This window comes from Cicer arietinum, chromosome 6, assembly GCF_000331145.2.
Source record: "Cicer arietinum cultivar CDC Frontier isolate Library 1 chromosome 6, Cicar.CDCFrontier_v2.0, whole genome shotgun sequence".
NCBI classification, from domain to species: Eukaryota; Viridiplantae; Streptophyta; class Magnoliopsida; order Fabales; family Fabaceae; genus Cicer; species Cicer arietinum.
In genome coordinates, this window is record NC_021165.2 from 15425594 (window position 1) to 15441799 (window position 16206).

General features: G+C 32.0%; 3 protein-coding genes across 3 annotated transcripts in view; 1 reads left to right on the forward strand and 2 right to left on the reverse strand.

Moving 5' to 3' along the window:
- Positions 1-886: 886 nt before the first annotated feature.
- On the forward strand, positions 887-4363 carry LOC101504190 (monothiol glutaredoxin-S17). Its single transcript, XM_004504992.4, has 3 exons — positions 887-1144; positions 1231-1305; positions 2824-4363. Exons 1-3 carry the CDS (start codon positions 974-976, stop codon positions 4048-4050), a joined length of 1473 nt encoding a protein of 490 aa, XP_004505049.1. The 5' UTR covers positions 887-973; the 3' UTR covers positions 4051-4363.
- Positions 4364-5152: 789 nt separating this feature from the next.
- Positions 5153-7517, reverse strand: HSFB5 (heat stress transcription factor B-5). The gene is made up of 2 exons (XM_004504993.4): positions 7109-7517; positions 5153-5676 (listed from the first exon to the last, which is right to left on the reverse strand). Exons 1-2 carry the CDS (start codon positions 7370-7372, stop codon positions 5332-5334), a joined length of 609 nt encoding a protein of 202 aa, XP_004505050.1. The 5' UTR covers positions 7373-7517; the 3' UTR covers positions 5153-5331.
- A 3830-nt stretch (positions 7518-11347) lies between these two features.
- The window catches only part of LOC101504834 (vesicle-fusing ATPase), a 15540-nt gene continuing 10681 nt past the window's right edge, over positions 11348-16206 (reverse strand). Inside the window, exons 18-21 of the mRNA XM_073369884.1 lie at positions 12779-12866; positions 12528-12650; positions 12128-12193; positions 11348-11818 (exon numbers count right to left, since the gene is read on the reverse strand). Coding sequence (XP_073225985.1) covers positions 11675-11818; positions 12128-12193; positions 12528-12650; positions 12779-12866 — 421 coding nt within the window. The 3' untranslated portion in view covers positions 11348-11674. The remainder of the gene's footprint in view (positions 11819-12127; positions 12194-12527; positions 12651-12778; positions 12867-16206) is intronic.

Here is a 16206-nt window from a genome sequence, read left to right on the forward strand (position 1 = left end):
AATTTTTAAAAACCTTTTTTTTTTTTTTTTTTTTTTTTTTTTTTTTTTTTAAGTCAGAGTTTGGTTTTTACTCAAAAAGTTGCATGTTATGTGAGTGGCAAAAGTCTTTCAAAATAAAAATGTTTATTTTTTGTCGTAAATTTTTTTTCTAGAATAAAAAAGGTTATTGTTTTTTGGAATGTAAATGTAGAAATTAATTAGAAAATTTACCTTTTTAATAGATATTTTTCATTAGTATCAATCTCTCAAATATGTGTCAATTATATTACATTTTATATGAAATTATATTTTAATTATATTTTATAATAACACATTTAAATATATTAAAAATTAAAATAAACTAAAATGATTTAATTATTAAAATTTTATTTTAAGAAAAATTATTAAAATTTTATTTTAAGAAAAAATATTAAAATTTTATTTTAAGAAAAATTATTAAAATATTAACAAACTTATAATTTAACATAAAATTCAAAATTTAGTATTAGTAATAAAAAATATCATTCATATTTACTTAAAAATAAGTCGGTTTGGTTTAATAGATTAAAAAAAAAACTAACATGTAACATAATCTTTTTAGTTAAATAAATTTATAGAAAAAAATATTAATTTTGTATTAAAAGAAAATTTAATTTAATTTTAATTTGATGCAGACTAAATAGTAGATTAATAAATTTGTCATATTTTCACTTTTATTTATATGAATCTCATTTCTTTTAAATAATTTCTTTTTATAGAAAAATTTAGGAGATGGGACGATGTCCTCCCCATCCTTAAAGAAAGACCAAACACAGAGTACATAATTAATTATTTTCATAAAAAAATTAAAAGAAAAGAAGTTATTTACATATATATTAAAGCTTTTTTGTAAGAAAAAAATTAATATTAAAACCTTTATTTTTGTTATAGCGAGGATTAGGGTTTGTGAGCGTGATCATCATTCATCATCATCATCATCGAGAGAGAGAGAAGAATGGGTGGGTCGGTGCGAGACGTGAAGTCAAAGGGAGAGTTGGATGAGGTGGTTGGCGGTGGTTCTCCCGTTGTCCTTCACTTTTGGGCTTCATGGTGTGAAGCTTCTAAGCACATGGATCAACTCTTCTCTCACCTGGCCACTGATTTCCCTCATACCCATTTCTTAAGGGTTTCTTTCTTTCTTCTTCATATTCTTTTTTTTTTTCTTTTGGTTTTTTACTTTATATTTATTAATCAACATTCAATTTTTTGTAGGTCGAAGCTGAAGAACAACCCGAAATATCCGAAGCTTATTCTGTTTCTGCTGTTCCTTTTTTTGTCTTCTTCAAGGTATGCTTACCTTCTCATTTTCTTCTTCAATCCTCATTCTTCTGTTGTAATTAACTGCAATTTATGTTGATTGTTAGGTAATTGTTATTAATGGTTTTCGGGTTTAGGGTTTAGGGGCTGTATATGCTGTTGTTGTTGTTTTTGCGGCATAGTTACTTGGTAAAACACAAATTTTGGGGATAGCCTATGATTTTGTATATTTTACTATTTCAATATGTTGTGGCTCTTCTGTGGAAAATGCTGGAATTTGTTTTTCTTCTTATTTTGATTTTACCACGAGTTGATGACTATGGTTCTGTTCTTGTGGTCAATCTGGTTGAACAATTGGATATAATTTGTGCTAGTATGTCTGATTGGTGTTATGTTTTTGTTTTGAATTACATGTGACTGCGTGGGAGGGTTGTCACCTTGAATGTGGTTCTTTACTTACTAAAATAATTTATAAGTTTATAGATGTTTATGAGGAAGTTAAATATTAGAGTGTTTATAAAAATATGAAACGTATCAGCTAATTTTATCTTATATAAGAAGCCATTGTTTAAAAAATGTCAATGTTGCTGTGAGATGTTTTAGTATTTATTTGTCCATAAACACTTGATGAGAAATTTATCCAAACTGGCTCTCGTTCTTGGTTTCCAAGACGGAAACCCTTAAGTGACTTTAAGGCTTGACTACATATAGCATAAAGATTCTAAAAATGAAAAGGGAATGACAGGTGTATTTTTCAAGTGGTCATTTAGTCTTTACTCACTCTTAAGGTTGAGTACATCATCTGTACAAAGATTGAACCTTTGTGAAGTATGGTAGTACTTCTCCTTACATTCTCTTACTGCACTTTGGTAATGTCAGCAATAATTTTTCTGATAGAACTTATTTATGTTAATGTAAGATAGGCAGATTGTACAGTAAACCAACTTCATAAGTGGTCCGCCGTGGATCAATGCTTAAAAGTCATTCGAAACTCCAACAACGATCGACGACATTCCTTGGAAGTAGAAATTAATGGTCATCATGGTCTTTATGGCTGAAACAATGATTTGATCAATGTCATTTTGATAAAAAAAACGAATGTGTCCCTCAACACTCAATTCGTCAAACTGATGCCAATTAGGTCACTGTCTTAGATGTAAAGACAAAGAGAGTCGTTAACTTATACTTTCGAGAAGTGTCGTCAATTGTTGTTCGAGTCTCACTGACTTTTATGTATGATAATTTTCTGCAAACTTTCTCTGCATACAGTTGAGACAATTGCTTATAAACATTAATTGATATTGAATTTTTAACTTTTCAATATTTTTTTTGAGGAAATAACGTATCAAAGTTGCTTATGCGTATTTTTAATCATGACTTGAATTTGATATTATCTTTCTTTTTATTTTTTTTATTTATTTTTTTTATATTACGAATTTTGCCATATAAACAGGAGAGTTATCTTTGTTACCTTGCAATCATAGTACTCCGATTATTCTCTCTTCTTTGCTTGATTTTATCATTTGATTAGTAGTCATTGTCTGTCAGGATGGCAAGACTGTTGACACATTGGAGGGAGCTGATCCATCAAGTTTGGCTAACAAGGTTTCCAAAGTAGCAGGCTCGATTAACCCTGGGGATTCTGCGTCTCCTGCTAGTCTTGGGATGGCTGCAGGATCTGCTGTTCTTGAAACAGTGAAAGAATTAGCGCAAGAAAATTCTTCTTCAAAGGAAAAGAGTAAAGTTCAACCAGTGATTGGTAGTCATCTGAAAAAGCGGTTAGAGGAGCTCATTAACTCTCAGCCTGTCTTTCTTTTCATGAAGGGAAGTCCCGAAGAGCCCCAATGTGGATTTAGCAGAAAAGTTGTTGATATTTTGAAGGAAGAAAAAGTCAAGTTTGGCAGTTTTGACATCCTCTCAGATTCAGAGGTTCGTGAAGGCTTGAAAAAGTTTTCTAATTGGCCAACATTTCCTCAGCTTTACTGCAAAGGAGAACTTCTTGGTGGGTGCGACATAGCAATTGCTATGCATGAGAGTGGGGAATTAAAGGATGTTTTCAAAGATCATGGTATCAAAACCATCGATGAAGCAAATATAAAAGAATCAGGAAATGCCAAGGGTGGCATCTCTAAATCTACGGATTTGAGTACTACACTAACCTCCCGGCTGGAAAGCCTGGTAAATTTATGTTCAGTTATGCTGTTCATGAAGGGAAAACCAGATGAATCTAAGTGTGGTTTCAGTAGGAAGGTGGTTGAAATTCTCAAACAGGAAAATGTTCCCTTCGAGAGTTTCGACATTCTTACTGACGAAGAAGTCCGTCAGGGACTTAAGGTTTATTCAAACTGGTCCAGTTATCCTCAACTATATATCAAGGGGGAGCTTATTGGCGGATCAGACATTGTGTTGGAGATGCAAAAAAGTGGGGAACTTCAGAAAATTTTACACGAGAAAGGGATTCTTGCAAAAGAGACAATTGAAGATCGTTTGAAGAAATTGATCGCCTCTTCCCCTGTGGTGCTCTTCATGAAGGGTGCACCAGATGCTCCAAGATGCGGCTTTAGTTCCAGAGTTGTAAACGCCCTCCGAGAGGAGGGTGTGGAATTTGGTTCCTTTGATATATTGAGTGACGATGAGGTGAGACAGGGATTGAAGGTATTCTCGAACTGGCCTACCTTTCCTCAGCTTTACTACAAAAGTGAGCTGATAGGCGGTTGCGATATTGTTATGGAGCTGAAAAGTAATGGAGAGCTGAAGTCGACTTTATCTGAGTAGGGATTATTGTTAATCCTTCGAATAATCGGGACTGTATCTTATAAGCCATTTTAGCTGTGTGTATTGAATGGTCTGATGAACAAGGCAATTTTTGTCCTGGTGCCAGGAGGTTGTGCTTGTCTGACATTATAATTGTTCTACAGGGGTTTACTCTATATACTATTTGATGAGGCTATTTTATTCAATGTCTGTTAACTTTTCCCTCCTTTTGCTAGTTTTCAGATCTAGTGGAAAATTGTAATATTTAGTGGAGCTTCATCAAATGGAATACTGAACCTGAATTCCAGATATATTATATGGACCTTGCTAATCCCATGATCAGACTATCTTCAAAATGTAGCATCACATTTTCATGTATGGAAAACCCATCCAAATATACAAGAGTGTCAAAACTTCAAAGCTTAAAAGTCACCCTACATTTTCTTTATAAAGAGAAATGTAGGTAAGTTGGGTGTTGGTTGGGGACTCATAACGATAGCAATAAAGTCTTCACATTATCAAAGCTAATCTATGGGAAATAATCACTGTGCTAGATCTTAGATAGTCACTGTGCTTTTCTTATACGATTATCAAAGCTAATCTATGGGAAATAATCTTCATTTTAGTGCATAAGCCATAATAAGAATGTAAAGGGATATAGTTCAATTGATAAATGTCGATATTGTTAGAATGAGTCATGTATTGAATCTGATTTCACGATTTTGTAGTTGTCTGTGACAAATTGCATCAATATTAAATAGACCATTTAAATTATGATAATTAATTATAAACTTTATCAATATTTGTCTCCACTCAAATTTGATTAAACTAATAATAAAGGTAAAACATACGTGCATTATTCGATGATGACAAAACCTTTTTAAAAAAAATGTTAAATTGATTGTTGAAATTATAAGATTGTATCAATTTAATATCTTATATTATTGATTTTTTAAAATGGTCTATGAACTGTTGGTATTTACAAGTAGTATGTAATATCAATGATAAATTAGAAACTAAGTTGATAATGAGACTAAATTTTTAACTAAATATATAAATTTTTCAACTAATAATTTTGTTTCTATTTCATTCTAATTAGAGTATATTAAACAAATGGAACGAATTAGATCCAACATTTTAATTTCTTAGTCATTTTAAAATATCAATAATATGAGGAGACTATGTTTATACACAACCCTACAACTTCAAACTCCAAAAACTTGAGTATTTACTCCACATTCTTTTTCTTCATTTCTTGATGATAAAATGTATAATTAACATCTGCTAAAAAAAGAGTATGAATTAACAAAGTCTCCTAGCTTTATTTTGTTGGCTATCCATATATTGAGAAAGACACTCCAACAACTTCATTTCTAGTGTCTTACATTCTTCTATTTGCATTTGCAACTTCAATCTCTCCTTCTTAAGGTTCTTGTTCTCTTCCATGAGTAATTCATGATTGTTACTAATGTTTTCTTCCACTGATGAATTAGTCATTGCATTTTCCTCTGAACAAGACTTGAGGTATGAAGGAAACACACTTGGCTCACACTTTTTCCTACTTATTTCAACCAGCATGTGCTTGCAACCCTTTTGAAATTTCTCATGCTGAAATTCCCATCTTTTAGATGATATTTTCTTAAATCCCTTTTTTAAAACACCAAACTTAAACAATTAGCTAGAAGCAGTTGATCGAATACTTTTTTAGCAATAAAATAAAACTCTTTAATTTGTAAACAATCCATATGATTAATTAAAAGATTGCATATTTTCAAGGATTTTGCTTAATCCTCATTAGTTAATTTAATTAGGTTGCACATTTAGTTTTTTTTTTCCCAAAAATTTTTCCTAGGTAAAGAAGATAAACTTTACCCACATACTATATGCTAGAAAATGTTTCTGAAGCTTAACTACAAATTGTCCAATATAATTTTGCTAAAGGGAAAAATTGAGAAGTTTCAACACTGAAATTATGATTAATATATTTGTTGAATTTTAATTGTAGCTGTTGAGTAAAAAAAAAAGTAATTAATCAGTCAGTTTACATAAAACTAAAGTATCACACTTTTGAAAAATATTAAAATATCATTCTTGTTATGTTACACACACACCAAGGGGAAGTTTTATATACACATTTTTTTTAAAAGAAAGAAATAAAATAACAGTCAAAGACAATATTGTTGAAAATTTTGCAACTGAAAATTTGGCAGGTTATCATCTGCAACAAGCAAGATTATATTTATTTTCAATTTAAGTGTGCTCATAGATAGACCCATAGTATAATATAACGTTAATACAATATGTACACACGTCGATTTTGACTTTGGGTTAAAATAACTGATTTGACCATATGCAATTTGTGTTACTGACTTGACCAATATTATTCATTATATGCACGTGGGTGGATTTATTTTGTTTTATTTTATAGTCATACACTACTTTTTCTAATTCAACTTCCAAATAATAATTAAAAGAACTATTGAGGAAGCTAGTGAAGAAAAAAATAAACACTAGAAAACAACTAAAAATTCAGAATAAAAACTCAATTTTTTTGCAAGATACCCTTGATCAATCAAGATTTGTTATCACGTAATTATATCAGCATACTTTTGAAGGATTAAAAAAGAAACAATGAATGATATTTCTTTCTTAGGCATGTAATATAAATTTATGTATAGTTAGCCTTCAAATTAGGAGAAGAAAGGAATTCTAGTTCTTAAATTAATTTCTATTATTAGGAACTAGGACTAATTAATTCAAACTTCTCAAAACCAATTTTATAAGATGATAATTAACTAAGTTTTATTTAGACCATGACTATAATTAATTTGAGACTTATGTTTTCAACTTATTTTATCAATATAGATAATTCTTTTTGGTGTGGAGAGGGAAAAACACTATCAACGATGAATTATTCTAAGTATTAATTAAAGAATTCATACATTTTAAATAAATAGTCGATATGCGATTTTTGTGTATGGAAAAACTCATATGAGAGAACACAATCCACATGCATGTTTAATAGATTTCTTGATGGAAATTAATCACTATTATAAAACGAATATGGAAAATCACTTACATATGTATTCAATTGTCGAATAAAGCTAGAGAAATTATTGTGTTTGAAATATCTAGGCAAGGTGAGCTCAGAGAATTCAGCTGGAGACCACACAACAAAAGCATTTCCTTGTTCATTCCATGACACAATTTCACTATGTTCTTCCAACAAATCATAGGTTTTCAATAGAAATGGTGCGGGGCAACGTAATGGCTTAGGGGATGACGAGCTAGAAGAAAAATTGGCTAATGAACCAAAGTTTAGCTCCATCACATTTTCACCCATATTTTAATTAAAACCTACCTAGCTTGATCAATATTTGTACGTGTTACCAAAACAATTTATATTACACACACTCTTCTTTATATATGCATTAATTGATGGTAGCTAGGAAGCTACTAGTAGTGTGGATTGTTTTCTTTTCTTTTCTTTTCTCAATCAATGATTTATTTTTCTTCCTCTTTCTTCAACTTTCACGTGAGAAAATATAATAAAAAAATGAAGGCATGTTCTAGCAATCTATTTTGTTTCTATATGTTCATTTGAGAAAAGACATATCATATTTTATATTAGAAATAGTAGCAAGATACTTTTAACCACATTTTTTTATTAGTTTAAAATTTAGATAAATTTTATCAAATTTGAGAAATGAGACTTTTTTTTTCTTGTTTTTAGTTGTGTAAAATATCTCTGTTAAAAAATAAAGACTAATTATTGCAACTACGAGTAATATTTTTTAACAACAATAATATATTTATATTTCAAATTCTTCTACATTTCATTTTCGTTATATATTTCTTCATATCATATGATTAATCTATTACATTATTTCTTTATCTCTTAAAATATATATAATTTATGAATATACATCAAATATTTTTTATTTTATTCTAAATAGTGTAACCTCGTGCATTTGAATATCATCTCCTGATTTCATATATAACATTAGTGATAACGACACCTATCATGCATGCATGCCGGAAACATTTTTTCGATTAAATTAAAACTAGCGTGGAGCTCGTATTTATGCTTTTATCGATAAAATAATATAACTTACAAAATTTTATAGGACTATTTAAATAAAATTAGTTATTTGATTTTTAAAATAAATAAAATTATATATATTTTATTTTTAAACTTTAATATATTTTTTTATAACTGTATAGATGTTACAAACATTAAATCAATTATTTAATTAAATAAATTTAAATAAAATTATAAATATAATAGATTAAATGAATAGTAAGTCGGAAAGAATGAAGTCACACCAAAATCTAGTATATTTCTTTACAATAGCACTAATATATATATAGGTGTAACAGTTGTTAACTTAATTTTAAGTAATATTTTAATTTTTTATTATTTAATCTTTTATTTAATTTTAAATAACAGTTTGATGTTTTATATTTTAAAATGTTAATAATGTTATCATTTTTTTACAAAAATTTAAAAAATTCATCAAAATCTTCAAGTAAAACCCATAAAACTCAATATCAATTTCAAAAAAATTCACATTCATCAAATGCATAACTCAAATATTAAAATAAACTTATGTTTTTATCTCCAACAACATTAAATTCATTAAATAAATAATAAAAGTATGAGTTTATTTGACGATTTGATTATGAATTTGATTATGAATTTGATGAAATTTGTGTTATATTGAAGATGATAATTAAATTTATGAGTTTTAATTGAAAATTTTGATAGAATTTTTTGAATTTTTATAAAAAGTAATAACATTGTTGATATTTTAAGACATAAATGATCAAATTATTATGTAAAATTAAATAAAAGACTTAATCGGAAAAAAAAAAAAACTGAAGTGTTATCTGAAATTAAGTTAATGGACTACAGAAGCAATTATAATATATATATATATATATATATATATATATATATATATATATATATATATATATATTATAATTTTTTATGTATTACATATATAATTAATCATGATTAAAAGTTAGGTAAATAACACATGATCACTAAATCACAATACTTTTTCTTTTTTTTAAATAATTAAAAAAATCACTATTTTCTTTTTTATTGAACGTATTTTTTGAACATGTAAAGTTGTCTATATTCTATGGATTGAGTCTGGTGGCAATCTGGCATCTGTTAGGCGCAATGAAGAACATTGTCTTCTTAAAGTCAAAATATAATCCTTCACTTTTATGAGAGATTTTGTAACCCAATAAATAAGATAATGAAATCCACTAAAAGTAGGTGGCAACATTGATTTGACTACTCTAGATATTAGGTGTTTACCTATGTATGCTACACACAATTTACGGATTCAGATTTCCTACCTTTAAGTGGGAACTCCACTCTGCCTTTTGAGTCGTTAGATGAATCAAACGCTTTAGATTACGCCACGTATTCAATCTTATTATTATTTTTAAAAAGTCAAATCTACGATCCAAAATATTGCCGCCCAGTAGTCCTCCCACATCTCAACTGTTGTCTATTTACAGGTATCAACAAAACATAAAGTCTTTGTATGAGAAACCAGAAAAATGAAGGCTGAGAGTGCACATGTCATGATAACGGCGGTTACTTGTTCTGGAGCGTGTGATTCATCGAACGGACGTGAGTGTTTCAAAGGCAGAGTGCAGTTTCCGCTCTAAAGTCAAACAGTATGAATCCATCATGAAAAGTTTAATATTCAATTGCAAAATTAACTCGTACCTTATTTGATGTGGCCATATGGATTCGTAGAATTTGTTGAGATATCTTAATTAAACTACACTAGAAAGAATAAAATGTTATTTCTTTTTATACCAAAAAACATTGTTTCTTTTCATCAACAGCCAACAACTAAAACATTTTTAGAAGAGTGTATAGCCAATTAGTGATCGAAATTGAAGAGGTTGGATATTTTTCTTCTCAAATTTAAAATAGACAAATAACACTCTTAAATTAAATGACGTCAATTTTGTTGTTGTCAATAAATGTGAGGTGAATGGAACCTTCTAACATGGTAGTTCACATGTGATAGGGGTAATTTATCTGAATTCATTCATTCATGGTGTTTCATATTTATTAACTCAATATCATTCTCACTCTTGCGTTTGTCATCACCACCATAAGCATAGGTTTGTTTTTCTTCTCCTATACTTGTGTTCAAATGAATAATCCCCTCTTTTTATGACTAATATAATATTGACCTTTTGGTTTGTGAGTTTGCATTTGAGTAACTTCTACACTGTCTTGCATGCATTTTAGTGTTCATCAATTTAGGGGATCCGTTTTCAATGTAGTTGTTTATTTTTTTTTTGGGGTTAAATTTTAATATTAATTGTCTCTATTTATTTGTTTTCTGTGATTAGGATGAACTATTTGATGACAGGTTTTAGTTTTAAACATAATTTTAGTTTCAAATTGGTTTACAAAATCGGACAATTTAGCCCATATGTATGACATGTTTATTAAATTGGGTAATTTAACTCTTGTCTGACGCAGCACTGAGTTGACTACCAGTTGATTTCGTAACGTTAGCGGTTCACGTGTCAACCTTACTAACGAAGCAAACTAACTAAGGGGCTACTTTGTCCAACTGCAAACTAACAATAAATGTTGAAACCATGTCGTTTAAATTTTAGGTGTCATGTATTTAGGTGTCATGTACAAGCGAGTGATGAGTTTGGTACTCTATTTTTTTGTAAGTTATATATATATAATAATACAAAATGTCAAATGAAAAGACTTTTATAATAAAAGTGTGAGAAAAATGAATCTAAGCCATTGATTAAATCATGAATGATTAGGACTAAATCATGCTCATCCATAAGATTTAATTTTCTTATATTAAAACTCCTCTCACATATACCTCTCGACTTGGGGCCCCCTCTAGATCCATGATTGATGATTTCCTCAAGTCCGAATACCTGTTACTGCATCAAATATTGCTAGCAATGGAACCATGGTTGATTATTTCCTGAAATTTAGTTCATTTTCTGCAAGACCAAGTTTGCTTTACACAGCTTAGTGTGTTGAAAGTGAAAAGTGGCATCTGTTATTTATAAACCTTAACCTGCTTGAAGCTATAAAGAGAATAACCAAACAAGTGAAAATACACTTGATCTATTGCTTGTTATATTCCTGAGCATGCACGAACTTCTTTAATATGGATTCGATTAATATTTTCTATGAAAATATGCAATCCCTTGTAGTTTTCGGAAAAAATTCTGATAGAAAAGTATCTCAACTTATCATAAAAACGTTAAAACTATTCATTGTTAAATCTCATTCACATTTAAAGAAAAAATCATAATAATTTATATCACAATATAAGATGTTTGGATACTGTTGATTCCCCAATACAGAAGGTTATGCTTATGCGAGTTCGGTACACAACTCAATTCAAACTAAGGCATAGCCTTAATAGATAAAATCTGAACTACAAATTCCTGCCTCTCAAAATTACTATCTGCATAAGCAAGCGCCACTGATTGATAAAGCCTCCCCAAAACTGAACAGAAGTACTATGCAAACATAGGATTTTTAAATATACAAAATGAGATTCAGACATGATGATGATACAATGCACTCTACTGTGGTAGCACTTAATGAGAAAAGAAATTATAATCTGACAACATCCTGGAGGCAATCATAGAAATGAGATATATTGATCTTCTCTTGGCCAGAATAGATAGCTTCTGCAGATCCACCTTGTGCACCTTGTGCTGCCATCTCAATCAACATGTATAGCTTCTTGATAGGCATCTGAGTATAAAATTGAGCACAAAATAAGAGTTAGAATAAGTACAAAATATTGCAGCAAATGTTCTTTACCAACAGCTCGTTTCCAGTAGGAAATATTATGCAAATTAAGATATTCGAACAATTTAACTTCCTGCCATTAAAAGCATAGTATGCTAGAAAATACAAAATTGAGCATTTTGAAAAAGCTGGAAGAAAGTAAAAATAAACAAAATCCTCATCGGCAACAAGAGAAACATATCAACAAACAAACGACCAACGTCTATACCACTAATAATCGGATGAAGCAAATAAAGGAGTAACGATACATACATCATTCAATGCCTCTGCAGCAGAATCAACATCTTCTTCAGCAAAAACGTTCAACTTTTCTAGGACCTGTAATTTTACAAATGAAAAAGAGATGTTTAACATTTATTTTGAACTACAATATTTGTATATATAAGCAAAAGCAACAATAGCATATAAACTAGTGAAACAAATTAAATTGTTCATTCAAATTTTGACATTGCAAATGATAAAATCACTTAAATTTTAAACAGATGAAACAACTGATAAGTTATAAAATGAACAGAAAGACATCAACAATAACAAGTAACATTCATAATCCATATGTCAATAGCATGTAATTCTTTTCTTTTTTTTGCAAAAGTTCAGTAGCATGTAATTAACCTACGAGCTATACCAAAATGCGGAGAACAAATAAATTTACCTTCTTTGCATCATTTGTGTTCAAGGTAGGAACATTGTAAGTTACAGAGAAGGTATCGCAAAATCCAATTGAGTCCAAGAAATCCACTTCACTTGTTGTACCAATAACCATGAGTTTTTTCCCCTGAAAACATGGTTAGAAATGCACATTGTTTAGAGCAAGTTGTTACAGCTAGTTGAAACAAATGTGATTTAAAAGTAATAATATATGTGCTTAAGAAATAAACTCAAAGGACAAGGACAAACAGAAACCTTTGGAGGAAGCTTTTTGAGTAGGACCAGTAGTGTCTGAGAAATCAAGTTTGAAAATCGAGGACCAATGGCCACATACTCCAATAATCTGAATCCATGTACAATGAAATAATTAGTATTTGTTAAATATAAAGAGTATTGAGAGACATATAGAATAACCCGTGTGTTTCAACTACACAGCGAAATCTCTTTATATAGACACAGGGTATTAAATAACCCTAATTTACAGTAATGCTAACGGGTCAGAATACTTACATACTTACAGCCCATATATATTATTTACATTTTAATATAGTATTTAACACTCCCCCTCAAGCTGGAGCATATAAATCAAATGCACCTAGCTTGTTACATATATAACTAATTCTAGGACCTCGCAATGATTTTGTAAACACATCTGCTAACTGATCATTGGATTTGACAAAGCTGGTGATGATGTCACCTGATTCAATCTTTTCTCTAACAAAATGGCAGTCAATCTCAATATGTTTGGTCCTCTCATGAAAAACCGAATTCGAGGCAATGTGCAATGCAGCTTGATTATCACATATTAATGTCATTGTGCTGGTCTCTTCAAATTGAAGTTCTTTCAATAACTGTTTCAGCCAGATGAGTTCACATGTTACTAGTGTCATGGCCCTGTATTCTACCTCAGCGCTGGATCTTGCAACAACATTTTGTTTCTTACTCTTCCAAGATATTAAATTTCCTCCTATGAGTACACAATACCCGGAAGCTGATCGTCTATCTATGGGTGAGCCTGCCCAATCAGCATCTGAGTAGCCAATTATTTGAGTATGTCCTCTATCTTCATAAATGGGACATTTTCCAGGTGCACTTTTGATGTATTTAAGAATCCGGATTACAGCATCCATATGTTCTTGGCAAGGAGAATTTAAGAACTGACTTACCACACTGACAGCAAAGGAAATGTCAGGACGAGTGACTGTGAGATAGTTTAATTTTCCAACCAATCTCCTATATCTTCCTGAATCTGATAGAGGCTCCCCCTGATTGGGTAGGAGTTTGACATTTGGATCCATAGGAGTATCAACTGACTTGGCATTTAGTAGGCCAGTTTCTTCAAGAATATCCATAGCATATTTTCTTTGTGAAATTACAAGGCCATCCTTGGATTGAGCTACTTCAATACCCAGAAAATAACGGAGTTTACCAAGGTCTTTAGTCTGAAATTTATTTGAGAGATGTTGTTTTAACTGGAGTATTCCTTGCTGATCACTACCAGTTATAACAATGTCATCCACGTAAACAATAAGATAGATGCACCCTTGAGCTGAGTGATGATAAAATACAGAGTGATCGGCTTCACTGCGGATCATACCAAATTCTTGTACTATCGAGCTGAATCTGCCAAACCAAGCTCTAGGAGACTGTTTAAGACCATAAAGGGACCTGTGTAGCCGACAAACCATGTTGGAAGACTCCCCCTGAGCAACAAATCCTGGTGGTTGCTCCATATACACTTCCTCTTCAAGATCACCGTGCAAAAAGGCATTTTTAATGTCAAGCTGATGGAGAGGCCAATGTCTAATTGCTGCAATGGAGAAAAATTGTCTGACAGATGCCATTTTGGCAACCGGTGAGAATGTGTCACTGTAATCCAACCCAAAAATCTAAGTATATCCCTTGGCTACCAAACGAGCCTTAAATCGATCAATCTTACCATCAGGACCAACCTTCACTGTATAAAGCCAACGACACCCGACTACCGACTTCCCATGAGGTAGAGGTACCAATTCCCAAGTACCACTGCTTTGTAGAGCACACATCTCATCAAGCATTGCTTGCCTCCACTCAGGGTGGGATAATGCTTCACCTGTAGTTTTAGGAATAGAAACAAAAGACAAGGAGGACAAGCAAGTGTAATGTAAAGGAGAAAGACGATGATAACACAAATCAATATAATGAGGAGATGGATTACGGGTGGTGCGAATATCCTTACGAAGAGCAATGGGAAGGTTAGTCTCAGGTGGCAGGGCCGGATCCGGATGTGGCGTCGGAGGGGAGTCTGTAATGGGAGCAGGAACAAGCACAACAGAGGATAAGCGACGACGCTGATATGTTTGTAGTGGTCGTGGAGGTTGGGGGGCAGACTCGGCAGGTTCGATAGGAATATGAGGGGGTGGGAGAGGGAGAACTACTTGAGGAGGTTCGGGATTAATGTCCTGATAGGGCTCAGTAGCTATATGGGTAGGTTTAAAATATTGTACAGACTCGAAAAAGGTAACATCAGCTGATGTAACGTAGCGGTGTAGTGTGGGAGAATAACAACGGTAGCCTTTTTGGGACCGATGATAACCGAGAAAGACACACTTGAGTGACCGAGCTGACAATTTGTCCAAACCGGGGGATAAATTGTGAACAAAACATGTGGACCCAAAGACACGAGGTGGTAGTGGGTGAAGAGGTGTATGGGGAAAGAGGACCGAATGGGGGATATTGCCATCAAGGACAGAAGATGGCATACGGTTAATAAGGTAGCACGCCGTTAAGACTGCATCCCCCCAAAAACGGAATGGAACATTGCCATGGAGAAGCAAGGTTCGTGTGGTTTCAATGAGATGCCGATTTTTGCGTTCGGCTACCCCGTTTTGTTGAGGTGTATGAGGACATGAGGTTTGGTGTAAAATACCGTTGGAAGCCATAAAATTTTGAAATTGATGAGACAAATATTCTCGAGCATTATCACTTCTTAAGGTACGAATGGAAACTCCAAATTGGGTTTTAATTTCTTTATAAAATTGCTCAAAGATGGAAAACAATTCAGTTCTATTTTTCATTAAAAATAACCACGTACAACGAGAATAATCATCAATAAAAGTAACAAAATACCTAGACTCTAAAGTAGACACAGTACGAGAGGGACCCCAAACATCAGAGTGAACTAAAGCAAAAGGAGAGGATACTCTTTTATTGACTCGATCGGGAAAGTTACTACGGGTGTGTTTCCCTAACTGACACGACTCACAATGTAAAGTAGATAACTTAGACAAACTAGGCACCAGTTTTTGTAGTTTGGGAAGACTTGGGTGTCCTAGCTGAGCATGGATAGTATGTGGGGACTCTGTGGCAGAGCACGTCTTGGATGTTGTAGAAAGGTAATAGAGGCCTTGTGACTCACATCCGACGCCAATCGTCCGTCCCGAATTCCGGTCCTGCAAGGTAACATTATCATTAGTGAACGTAATAATACAGTTATGAGATCGAGTCAATCGACTAACTGAAAGTAAATTAAAGGGGCATCCAGGTACATAGAGAACAGATGCAACTGAGATAGAAGGGAGAATGTGAACAGTGCCAACTCCTTGAGACCGGGTTTGAGTACCATTGGCAGAAGTTATAGTAGGTAAAAAACCAGATGTAGAAAGTGATGAAAAGAGACCTTTATTACCAGTAACATGATCAGA

Bases quoted from the DNA above. Each gene is read 5' to 3' on its own strand.
- HSFB5 (XM_004504993.4), bottom strand. From the start codon at position 7,372: ATGGGTGAAAATGTGATGGAGCTAAACTTTGGTTCATTAGCCAATTTT. The intron at 5,677-7,108 runs GTAAGTGATTTT...GTTTTAAAAAAG, and splicing joins TTCGACAATTGAATACATAT to GGATTTAAGAAAATATCATC.
- LOC101504190 (XM_004504992.4), top strand. From the start codon at position 974: ATGGGTGGGTCGGTGCGAGACGTGAAGTCAAAGGGAGAGTTGGATGAG. The intron at 1,145-1,230 runs GTTTCTTTCTTT...AATTTTTTGTAG, and splicing joins CTCATACCCATTTCTTAAGG to GTCGAAGCTGAAGAACAACC. The intron at 1,306-2,823 runs GTATGCTTACCT...ATTGTCTGTCAG, and splicing joins CTTTTTTTGTCTTCTTCAAG to GATGGCAAGACTGTTGACAC.